This window comes from Mesoplodon mirus (genome assembly GCF_964341445.2).
Source record: "Mesoplodon mirus genome assembly, chromosome: 7".
NCBI lineage: Eukaryota > Metazoa > Chordata > Mammalia > Artiodactyla > Ziphiidae > Mesoplodon > Mesoplodon mirus.
In genome coordinates this window covers 114,988,001-115,000,538 of record NC_138983.1, presented here as the reverse complement: position 1 = coordinate 115,000,538, position 12,538 = coordinate 114,988,001, and the positions used below count along the sequence as shown (strand labels likewise).

Here is a 12,538-nt window from a genome sequence, read left to right as displayed (position 1 = left end):
TCAACCTGATGAGCCAACCATTACTGTGTAATTGTGCTAACTGCATTCTAAGGAGCAATGGTCTCTCCAATAATTTCTGATTTTTAGGGAAAGGTCACATAAGGACCACAGAATGCTATGAAATTTATGGGCTGATTTGCATGCTCACTCTGAATCCTCTGTAACAGTAGTTCGTTGATAAGGTTCACAGTAAGCCTTCTATGACCCTGCCAAAAACCAGATCCTCTCTTTGAGGAAAATGTACCTGTGCATACAAAATGTAGCAAACAATTTCAAGAGGTTAAAAAAAAATGACTTGATGCTTATCCAGGGTCAAGAACCCCTGTTATCATTAGTATAGCCTCCTTCTGAACAAAATTAAGAATAGAGTTTTAATAGATTTATGAGCAGGTCAGAGAAAAAGCTGTTGGTGGGAAAATTCAAAGTAAAGACACTGACAATAAAGATGAGAGGAGATTCACAGCAATACTCTGAGGCCTAACTACTGCAGCACAGAGTGCTTATTCATTCATTTGACAAATATTTATTGCACATTATCTTGAACTAGGTAGGGTTCCAGACGTGATAGTAGATATAGCTACTATCAGATGTAGCTAACATAGTTCCTGCTCTCATACAGCTTGTAAGGACCAGTGGGAAGAAAATCAACATCCTGAAAAATAATTATAAAATGAAATATATAATTGGAATGAAGGAAATATACTTTATGAGAGCCTAGAACAAAAGAACCTGGCTTAGATTGAAGGTCCACAAAGGCTTCCCTAAAGTAAGACTAAAGTGAAAGCTAACCAGTAAATAAGTTACCTATGCAGAAATGGGGGTGGGGGATAAAGTTATTACAAATATTCCAGTCCAAGGGAAACATAAGCAAAGATCCTGTGGTAGACACAGTGTGGAGATTAGGGAACTGCACTATGAAATTAGGAAAATGTTGGTTCTCATATTTTAATAGCTTTCTTCTTATCTTGTTACTTATCTTCTGATAAAAATGATAGTATGCTGTGTCCCACCCACCCCATAATATACGTAAGGCACTTAGGAAAATGCCATGGCACACAGTAAGTGCACACTAATGTTAGTGATGATGAAAATTATAGAGTAGTTGAGAGAACCTGTGTTCTAGTAAAATTACCTAGGTATAGTCAACCCCACAATAAATGTTAGCAGTTCCTACAGCCACCAATTACAAATTTCTAAGGCAAAATATAAACAACTTAAAATATTTTAATAATTGCTTGCTCTTCATTTCCATTTATATAAATGTGCTACAAAGAGCTACATTTAGATACAGTACAAATACATGTTATCTCTACTTAAGGACTACAATATACTTTACCACTGAGATTATTATTTTTTAAACAAACCAACAACTAATTGGCTAATTCTGGGAAAGACTTAAATGAAACCAAGTTCTTACAATACATATAATTACTATTTTTTTAATAGAATGATACTCAAAATTGACTCTCTGTTGAGTTCAATTTGATTGAACATCTATTACTTAAATAAAGAAAAACGGAGCTATGGAAAAACTGTTCCTTAGAAAATTTAACAGTCTTTGAGAATAGTTTCAAATTTAGTCTTACTTAACAAGCTGAGGTATAATTTAAAAAAAAAAAACCTTTGTTTTCACTTTGCCTCTAGGCAAAGTATTACATGAATCCCCAGTAATGGAGAATCTATCTTTTATGTAGAAGTCTGTTAACATTCAAGAAAATATATAGTAAACAAAGGATGTTAGGGCCCTCAAGCCAACAGCCACCCCGAACTGTGCACCCTGAGGGGATTCAGGATGGAGAAAAGCAGGATACTGGCCCTAGACAGTTAAGGTGCATATCAAAGGAATAATTTCAGTAAGCCCAAACTCTTGCATCTTCCCATACATAGAAAAGTGCTAAATTCATTAATGAAATGTCTGGTTTTCTTTAATTAACAGTAATCTTTTTATGTTCTGACTACTGGGTTTTTGTTGCAAAAAACTCCTATATATCCTGCTTCCTCCCTTATCTCTTTGGAGAAGTCTCTCAGAGCTATTTGAGAGGCTGCTTCCCGGACTTGAGTCCTCAGAAAGTCTGCAGAATAATTCTCAAGTTTTGGGTTGTGCATTTTTTTCAGTCGACAATACCCTGCTTTTTCAGATATACTACCCTTGAGTACTGAGCACATTTTTCATAAACTTAAATATCTACATCTCCTTGTCTGATATTATTCAACAGGTAAGAACTAAGACAAGACACTTAATAACTCTTGTACTACAAAAATGCAACATTACCTGGAAAACTAGTCTTCATTATATCAATTCCAACTTGTAGCTCAGACTCCGCAGCAAGTACAGCATAGTCTCCTTGATGAGAGATGTTAAAGTTGAAATTGGGGTAAGGATTCAATGAGTCTTTCGCAAGGACTGGTTTTCCTTTTGCAGTTCTTTGCAAACGAATATTATTCCAAGGTATATTCAATTTCTCTGCAACTAATTTCCTCATCATCAGACGACCAGCCTGTTAATAAAACATTTGGTAAGTATTGATGTCTATACTAAAGATTTAGGTAACACTGCCTATAACATACAAAGTCTATTTTTGTGGTTTCTAAAATATTCATTTCTTAAAGTTTTTAAAAGTACATAAGTATTAAATACTCTGCTTTAAGATTTAAGAAATGCTTATGAAGACAGACAACTTAAAGTCCCTCTTCAGCAATTCCCTCCCTCCCCTTAACAAGTAACCAATCAATGTTATCAAGTATTCATCCCTTCAGTCTTTTCTCTAAGTACCCAAAATATGTTCATTTGCTTTTACTATCTATCCATTTATATGAAATCCTACCATATGTACTATTCTACCATGTATAATCTTTTAAATTTCTAAGTGTTGGGGATTATTTTATGTTTGTATATAACCATCTGGCCCGTGCATTTCATACTATCAAGGTACCACATCTTGACTATTCCCCTATTGTTGGATATTTTAGGCTGGCTCTAGTTTTACTATTATAAAAAAATTCCCCAGTGAGCAACCTTGTTATACTTACATGTTTGTGCATATGTGCGTGTATTTCTAGATCATATATATTTATCACTGGGCTCAACAATTAGCAATGCATGACCTATCTTTTTTCACATATACCTCATCCACTCTCTCCCTCCATTAATTATTAAGAAAGAAATGGGGCTTCCCTGGTGGCACAGTGGTTGAGAATCCACCTGCCAACGCAGGGGACACGGGTTCGAGCCCTGGTCCGGGAAGATCCCACATGCCGCAGAGCAACTAAGCCTGTGTGCCACAAATACTGAGCCGGCGCTCTAGAGCCCACGAGCCACTACTACTGAACCCACGTGCCACAACTACTGAAGCCCGCACACCTAGAGCCCGTGCTCTGCAACAACAGAAGCCACTGCAATGAGAAGCCCGCACACGGCAACGAAGAGTAGCATCCCCCGCCTCGCCGCAACTAGAGAAAGCCTGCAAGCGGCAACGAAGACCCAACGCGGCCAAAAATAAATAAATGAAATAAATAAATTTTTAAAAATATATGTATATTAAAAAAAAGAAAGAAATGACTAAAATCACACAAAAATACTTAAGGGTATAACAAGGCAGATAATATTTTGAAAAATCTTTCAAGTTTTTTTCCCTTCAGTTCTAAACGATGACTTTTAAATGCTGCACGACTTTGAATTTCACAATTTCTTACAAATTACAGAAAGTATAAAAATATTCACCAATATGCCTTCAAAAATCAATCAGCCCCCATTTCAAACGAAAAAGTACTTTGATAGAGGAACATTTTCAAGGTAACAGTCTTTGATGGTAATTAGAAGCTGTTTCAAACTGCGCTATATACACAGAAGTCGTTTTGAAACCCGTTTCCATTTGTTGCTAAAAATACGTAAGTAAAATAAACAATTATATCTAAAGTACTGTTTCCCAAGCTATTTAGTCAGAAAGGTATGCCTAGGACTGCATCCTTCCTTGACTTCAGTTTCCCTGGTAAAAGGAGGCTGGACTCTTCCAGTTCCACGGCGTGCAAGGCTAAAGTAAATCATACTGTCAATATTTCTTAGGGCCTATCACGTGCAGGAGAATGGAGAACGGTAGGATACTTAACAGGCTACGAATGTGCTATGGGCCCAAACAAGGAAAAATAAATGTTGATAACTTAAAAATAAGAAAAAAACCACTGTGGGGAAAAAAAATACTTTGTAGGCCTTCTCAACACCTATTTTAGGGTTTAGCACGATCTCTATTTTCAATTACAACGGGGGAGGGGCTAATTTTTACGGCGGACGAGGCCTCCGAGGAGACTACAAAGACGGTGGAGACCAGGCCGCGCGCACACACCGGAGAGTCAGCAGCACCTACCACTCTCGCCCTGGGGCGGCCACAAGCTGGCGCCGACGCTAGCGTGGGAGGGGGGGAGTCTCTACAGCCCGGCCCACCATCCCCAACATCTGCTTCCTCGGCCCTCAATACGAAAGACCTGTAGTACCAAAGCTGCCTTAGCGTCGCGTGCAAAGACGAACTGGCCAATGCGCTCCTTCTCCTCGGGCTGGATCGATCGCACCGCGAGCAGCCATTCGGCTCGGCTCGGCAGCCAAGCGCCACAGGAAAAGGCCCAGCGCACGCCCTCCATTGCTGGCACCAAGCAGAATCGCTTAGCGGGGAAAACCATACACTGAAAACCTCACCGCCACCTCGGGCTTGATGGCGCGGACGCTAAAGGTGCCCCACCCACTTCCTCCCGGCGCCCGTGCGGAGGGGGCGGAGCGTCGCGCTACGTCAACTGCACGTTGCTCACCGAGAGCCCTCACTTCCACGCCACCGACTCTGCCACCTCCTCCCCCGGGAGCGGAAGTGGAGACCCTCCTCTGCGCTTTGCGGCAACGCGTGACCGTCACGTGGGGCGGGGCTTCGGAGGCGAGCGAAGGGAGGGACAAAGGCCAGGAGCGTATAGAACGCCACTCACACTTGGAGAAGAGATAACGGGACAGAGGTGCAAGCCAATCGCAATCAGGCCTGTGGAGGCAGAGACTGGGGTGGAGACTTCGGAGACTGCAGTTCCAGGTGGGTGATTTCTGAGCTGTGAGAGAGGAGTGGGATGGTAGCGTCTTATTCCTGGGGACCAGGATCGGCCCCTATTATCGACAGAATTTTCTTGGCTTCGGCTACCAATGCCGCTCCTTCGTGTTCCAGGGCGGGAGAGGTTTCTGTGGCAGGAAGGGGACTGCTGTTGCCCCCAAGAGTTGTGTTTCCCGCGGCCCTAAGTTGCCTTCCTCCCCCGTCCCCTTAGGCCGAAACTCATCTAGACACTCCAATCCTAGCAGCCCTCCCTGAAACCTGCCTTCTAAGGCTGGGGCAAAGACTCTGCATTGCCTCCAGTGCAGGGCGCGGACCCTGCCTGAATCCAAGGCTGCTACCAAGGAGCTAACTGTGTTGAGGCCATAAAGTGACCCAGGTGCGGTTTTTGTGGCTGCCAAGCCTGGGCCAGAGCCCTAGGGAGAAAACTGAGGATTCTGTTGTTGAGGCACTGGTGGTCCCATTGTTATCAGAGGTCTTTGCTCTGAAAGCAACAGAACCAAGTTGCATAATTTCAGGAGCCCTTCATAATTAACTCTGTGCCTTTGCTCAGTTATTTGCTTGTGATCAAAGATCCTTGCGGGTTTTGGTCCAGGGAAAAGTTGATCTCTGTAGATGAATTTAAATGCCTAACTTTGTAGTAGATTAAATGCAACACTGGGATTCAGCCGATTCCCTTCTTCCTTTGGCTGCCAGGGAATGTTAACTAAAAGCCAGCAGTAGTAATTAACACAGTTACCTGCGGCTTATTTCCATCCTCTTTAAGATAGGTTTTATTCTGTTTTCATCTATATTTGTTTCTGTTAACTTTTCGTGATATCATCATTCCCCTCCAATCATTTGCAAGTAAATGGGATCTTGAACATACACAAACACAAATCCTCAAAGGGCTGTAAAATGAAGTGCTGGCTTCATACATCAGTTTAGCTAATACTGTGTGTCAGGTGCTAAATCTGCTTACAATCTGGCAAAGAAGATAAGACATGTACAAAAAACTACAGTAAGAGAAAATGTAAAGATATGTAAAGTATAAAGTACTGTTACCCATACCAGCAATGATTTTAAGTCATTTGTCCACTTTTAACTTTATGTATCTAAGCACCATATTAACAGTTTTCCATTCTTGTCTTTTTGAACTGACTTTTACAATTTTGGTATATTTACTTTTCTATTTCTAAAAACACTTCTATGTCCATTATATCCCATGCTCTTCTATGCAGTAATTTTTACTGATGAAGAAACAGATGAGAAAGAGAATTTGTGGAATTATTTAAACTCAGGTTTAGGAGCGTATGGTCCACTCTTTTACCTTTCAGCTAAGCTCTGTGTATTCAATCTATAGAACCTAATAAAGGTAGGTAATGTAGTGGTTATTTGTACTTGTTTTCTCTACTCAGAATGTTCTCTTCTCCTCCCATCAGCACATTCCTTGTTCCTCTTTGTCATTCAGGTCTCAGCTCAAATGTCATACTAAAGAGAATGTCTCCACAGAACATGTATAAAAAGCTCACTCTTCCCACTCCCTATCCCCCAGCCCCGAGCCTAGTACCTTAGTAGACACTCTTTATCGGTTTGTTTAATCCCCTTCCCTATCTACTTTTTAAATTCTTACTTGTCCATCAGGGCTTAGCTCAAGACTTACTTTTCCTAAAGGACTACCACAGAGTACTTAAAAATATATATATTGTTTATATAATTCATTTGGCAATTATTCTAGCACTGCCTTATTGGCCTGAATTATTTATATGTGTGTTATCTTGCAAATTAGAATGTAACTGCTCGAGGGGGAGTTCATGTGTACCTTGCCTTTTACAAATAGTATACTTCAGCAAATGTTTTTGATGAACTTTTAGAGTAGATTTTACTCTTCATGAGCTAATACTGATATTTATATTCTGTCTACTTCCTTCCCTTTTTTCTTAAGGCAGTATAAAGTGTGCAGTTAATAGCTTGCCTAACTATATTCAGTAAACCCCAAAATGTATTATAGTATTTTTTATTGCATTGGTTAGGGGGAAAAAGGACTAAAGTGATAGCTCAGCAAGCTTGTAGTAGTCATCTTTCCAGATCCTGCTCTGTGGCTTCTTAGAATTCTGAGAGACTTGTGTTCTAGTTTCAGTTCTATCACCAATTATCTATGTGACTTTGGGTAAATCACATAACCTCTCCCAGGTATCAGTTTCAATGGAAAAGCATCAAATGAGATCTTCTCTAAGATTTGGTGATTTTTTTAGGTAATGTTCATTAGCTTTTTATTCTATTGCAAAACCTTGGTTTCCCCTTTTCCTTTAATTCCTGTATCTGTTCTATCCCAAAGTTCTATTGGTTCTACTATTAAAATAGAGCTAAAATCTATTTCCCTCCGTCTCCAGTCTCTAGTCTTAACCACCATATTTCTCACCTGAAATACTGATTAGTTTTCTATCTTGCTCAAGAAAGGGAAACATTCTCTTGCTGTGTCTGTCCTCCATGCCATAAGCACTCCTGAAACAACCTGTCTTCAGAGCTAAGTCTAGAAGTCCATGCTCTAAATCACAGTGCTATAGGCCTCCTTAATTAGACTGAGAAGGAGATAAGAAACTTGAAAAGTGTTGTGGCACAGAAAAGAATGGGGAACTAGTTAACAGTGTGAATACTTCTGAGAGGTTAATAACATGAGGGGAGTGAAGTTAGCATTTGACTACAAGATGGTAGTGTGGTGACATTGACATGAGCAATTTTATTTATTTTATTTTCATTTTTCTTTGATTATTTTATTCATTTATTTTATTGAAGTATAGTTGATGTATAAAGTTTCAGGTGTACAGCAAAGTGGTTCAGTTATATATATATATATATATATATATATATATATATATATATTTTTTTTTTTTTTTTTTTTTTTCAAACAAGACATTGAATACAACTCCCTGTGCTATATGGTAAGTCCTTGTTGTTTATTGTATATATAGCTGTGTGTATATTTTAATCCCAAATTCTCAATTTATCTCTCCCCCCCCTTTCCCTTTTGGTAACCATCAGTTTGTTTTCCATGTCTGTGAGCCTATTTCTGTTTTTTAAATAAGTTCATTTGTATCATTTTTTAGATTCCACATATAAGTGATATCATATGATATTTATCTTTCTGTGTCTGACTTACTTCACTTAGATGATAATCTCTAGGTCCATCCATGTTGCTGCAAATGGCATTATTTCATTCTTTTTTATGGCTGAGTAATATTCCATTATACACACACACACACACACACACACACACACACACACACACACACACACACTACATCATCTTTATCCATTCACCTGCCAGTGGACAGTTAGGTTGCTTCCATGTCTTGGCTATTGTAAATAGTGCTGCTGTGAACACAAGGGTGCATGTATCTCTTCTAATTAGAGTTTTTGTCTTTCCTGGATATATGCCCAGGAGTGGGATCATATGATGATTCTATTTTTAGTTTTTTAAGGAACCTTCACACTGTTCTCCATAGTGGCTGCACCAGTTTATATTGCCCCAACGGTACAGAAGGATTCCCTTTTCTCCACACCCTCTCTAGCATTTATTATTTGTAGATTTTTTGATGATGGCCATTCTGACAGATGTTTTGATTTGCATTTCTCTAATAACTAGCGATGTTGAACATCTTTTCATGTGCCTATTGGCTATCTGTATGTCTTATTTGGAGCAATGTCTATTTAGGTTTTCTGCCCATTTTATGTTTGTTTGTTTTTTTTGATATTGTGTTGTATAAGCTGTTTGTATATTTTGGAAATTAAGCCCTTGTTTGTTTGTATCATTTACAAATACTTTCTCCCATTCTGTAGGTTGTCTTTTTGTTTTTTTTTTTGTTTGTTTGTTTTTTTTTTTTTTTTTTTGCTGTACGCGGGCCTCTCACTGCTGTGGCCTCTCCCGTTGCGGAGCACAGGCTCTGGACACACAGGCTCCGCGGCCATGGCTCGCGGGCCCAGCCGCTCCGCGGCATGTGGGATCTTCCGGGATCGGGGCACGAACCCGTGTCCCCTGCATCGGCAGGCGGACTCTCAACCACTGCGCCACCAGGGAAGCCCTGTTTTTGTTTTTTTATGGTTTCTTTTGCTGTGCAAAAGCTTTTAAGTTTAATTAGATCACATTTGTTTATTTTTGCTTTTGTTTCCATTACTCTAGGGGAGAGATCCAAAAAAATATTTCTGTGATTTATGTCAAAGAGTGTTCTGCCTATGTTTTCCTCTAGGAGTTTTACATTTAGGTATCTGGTTTTACATTTAGGCCTTTAATCCATTTTGAGTTTATTTTTGCATAGGGTGTTAGAGAATGTTCTAATTTTATTCTTTTACATGTAGCTGTACAGTTTTCTTAGCACCACTTATTGAAGAGACTGTCTTTTCTCCACTGTGTTTTCTTGCCTCCTTCATCATAGATTGATTGACTGTAAGTTTATGGGTTTATTTCTGGGCTTCCTAACCTGTCCCATTTATCTATGTGTCTGTTTTTGTGCCAGTACTATACTATTTTGATTACTGTAGCTTTGTAATATAGTCTGAAGTCAGAGAGTGTGATTCCTCCAGTTCTGTTCTTCTTTCTCAAGATTGTTTTGGCTATTTGGGGTCTTTTGTATTCCAGGCAAATTAAAAAAAAATTTGTTCCAGTGATAATGAGCAATTTGAATAGAGTGAAAAAGAGGAACTTGATTGTAGTGGCTTGTGATGATAACTGGTGGCAAAGTTACTGCAGATAGTTCTTTAAAGAAGTTTTTCTGGGAGTAAAAAAATAGGATGGTAGCTAGGGGAGAGTAAAAGATCAAAGGATAGATTTTTGTTTATAATAGTTTAAAGATGGGAGAAACTAAAATTTGTACATTGATCAAAAATGTTCAATAGAGTGGGAGAAATTGTGGATGTAGGAGTTTGTAGGTGTGTTCACCACTCTAAAGTGTACTCCAGAGTGGAGAACCTTGTCTTTATTGTTTTTGACTGTATGCCCAATATCTGGAATAGTGCTTACTACAATAATAATTACTTCATAAATTTTCTATTATTTGTTGAATAAATGAATAACTTGGACTCTATTGATCTTACCTCTCTCAATTCATCATTCATACATCAGCCAGAAAGATTATTTTAAAAAGTAAATCAAATCATGTCACTGTCTAGTTCAGTCTTTCATAATTCCAGTTGCACTTAGAACAAAATTCCAGTTCCTTGTGGCCTATAGAATCCTGCATGAGGTAGCACCAGCCTTCTGTAACCCTATCTCCCCACATTCTTGCTCTCATTAACTATACTCCAGCAATGCTGGCCTTCTTTCATATCCTAAAACTGAAGGACCCTTTCCCACTCTAGGGCTTTATACATGATTTCTCTCACCAACCCCTTACCTTGTCATCATTCGGGTGTCAGCTTAAATGACACCTTCTCAGAAAGGCTCTTCCTAATATTGTAGTGGATGAGAGCATGGGCTCTGGAGCCAGAGTGTCTGGGTTTACATCCCATCTCCTTGCTTACTTGCTATCCATTATTATCTTTAGGGTTTTGTTCCAAGATACTGAAAACCCATTCTTCACATTTTAATTCACATATAGAAGTAATGACAAATATGTCATGATTGCTGCCTGTCAAAAGTGATTGTAAGGTATCTACCTATCAATTTCAGATATCTTAAGCCTCATTTTCCCTATATATAAAATAGGGACAATAGTATTATCTATTTTATAGTAGTTGTTTTGAAAATTAAAGAGTGTGTAAAGCATGTGGTACAGAGCCTGGCACAGAGTAAGCACTGCATAAGTGTTCACTGTTAACATTGTCATTATCTGAAGTTAACCTGCTGTTCATTTTTATCTCTATTTCCTAGTTGTTTCTTCACAGTATTTATTGCAGTTTATAATTTGAAAGTCTTTTCTAGATACTAAACATCAGGAAAGGAGGGATCATGTCTGCCTTTATTCTCCATGCTCTCTCTAGTGCCTAATTCAGTACCTGGCATATAGTTAGCACTCTGTAATAAATAATGAATAGAATAGGCCAGAAAACATGCTCTATATTGAAACATCAGTGACCAAACTAATATCAGTGGAAGACCCAATGAAATCAAAGCCCACATCAGTCACAGCACAACTTTAGTTTAATATTCCACTTTATCAAGTTGCATATGCTCTTTTGTCATTACTTAATATCAAAGGCTTGGTTCTTAGACTTTTATTGAATAATTTTTTAAATCAAATTTTAATGGAACACATTAAAAGAAAAAATGAGAATAGTTTTGAAAATTGATTCAATGTTTTCGGCAGGAAGGTATTTTGTTGAAGCTGAGATTCATTCTTATAAAATACAGGACTGTTTTTTGTGCTACTAAGAAAGAAGAAAAGTGCTGTTTAAACCATGACACAGCTTTCCATGACTTGGAATTTTTCGTACTTATGGAAAGCCCTTTAAAAAAAAATCATATCAACCTTGTACACACATTAAAAAAAAGTAAGCAAAATCAATTAGCTGAGATGCTCACATTCAGAATCTAACTCTCCTAATTCACCTTCGCCTCAGCATCTCAGTGTCCATGTTTTTCTATATAATATTGTTCTCCATTATCAGGAGCATTAATGATGTATCATTTCTTAAATGAGTGTCCATTTTTATCTTTAGGGTTTTCTTCAAAGACACTGATACACATCCTTCATATTTTGATGCACATACACATGTAATGACAAATATGTTATGTGTTATTTAACTAAAGTGATTATAAGATACCTATCTATCAATTTCAGATATGTTAAGTGTGAAAGAATGTGTCTTAAAATTAGTGAAATATAATGTTGAATTTACAGAATATTTTGGAGGAAAAAAGTTGCCTTACAGATCTTTTACCAAGATTTAAGAATTGTTTAACAATTAATAATGTTATTGGCAAAGTATATGTTATTACTGATTTTAAACATTAATATTTTATATACCATTTGACAACGTTAATTTAACATCAATATCATTTAAACATCACAACAGTACAATGTAATTGGCATGTCCACTTTGCAGATGAGGAAGCCAAAGCCTTAAAGAGCCTCAGTAGGGGTCACTACTAAGTGATGGATCATCTAAGACCCTGTTCCTTCAGCTCTTAATCCCAGGTTCTTTGCCATTTGCAAAATACATAAGTACAGACTTACTCAAACCTAATTTAAGACATGAAAGTTTCAGCTTCTTGGATTTGTCATTCTGTGTAGAGTATACATGGCAGGCTTTATCTTTTAACAACATTTATGAAAGTGAATAGCTGTGTGTGATCCTAATATATTTGAGAATACTTGAAAATTTCTAGAAAGTTTGCTTTTTGTGACTATCTTTGTAGAAGTAAGAATTTCTTTATATTTATATCATTGTGTTTAATTCTTATTCATGAACAGTGAGACTGAATAATTGACTTAATCCAACACAGATCCAAATTACATTCATATTTTTAATGACAGTGAACTTAATGT

At 38.0% G+C, this 12,538-nt stretch overlaps 2 protein-coding genes across 3 annotated transcripts in view; one reads left to right on the top strand and one right to left on the bottom strand.

Annotated features, from left to right (window-relative positions):
• The window catches only part of AASDHPPT (aminoadipate-semialdehyde dehydrogenase-phosphopantetheinyl transferase), a 29,967-nt gene extending 25,217 nt beyond the window's left edge, over positions 1–4,750 (bottom strand). The window contains exons 1-2 of the mRNA XM_082626491.1: positions 4,489–4,750; positions 2,273–2,498 (exon numbers count right to left, since the gene is read on the bottom strand). Coding sequence (XP_082482617.1) covers positions 2,273–2,498; positions 4,489–4,671 — 409 coding nt within the window. The 5' untranslated portion in view covers positions 4,672–4,750. The remainder of the gene's footprint in view (positions 1–2,272; positions 2,499–4,488) is intronic.
• Positions 4,751–4,808: 58 nt separating this feature from the next.
• The window catches only part of KBTBD3 (kelch repeat and BTB domain containing 3), a 48,238-nt gene continuing 40,508 nt past the window's right edge, over positions 4,809–12,538 (top strand). For both annotated transcript variants that reach the window (XM_082626488.1, XM_082626489.1), the window contains exon 1: positions 4,809–5,063. The gene's annotated coding sequence lies outside the window, so the exon portion shown is untranslated. The remainder of the gene's footprint in view (positions 5,064–12,538) is intronic.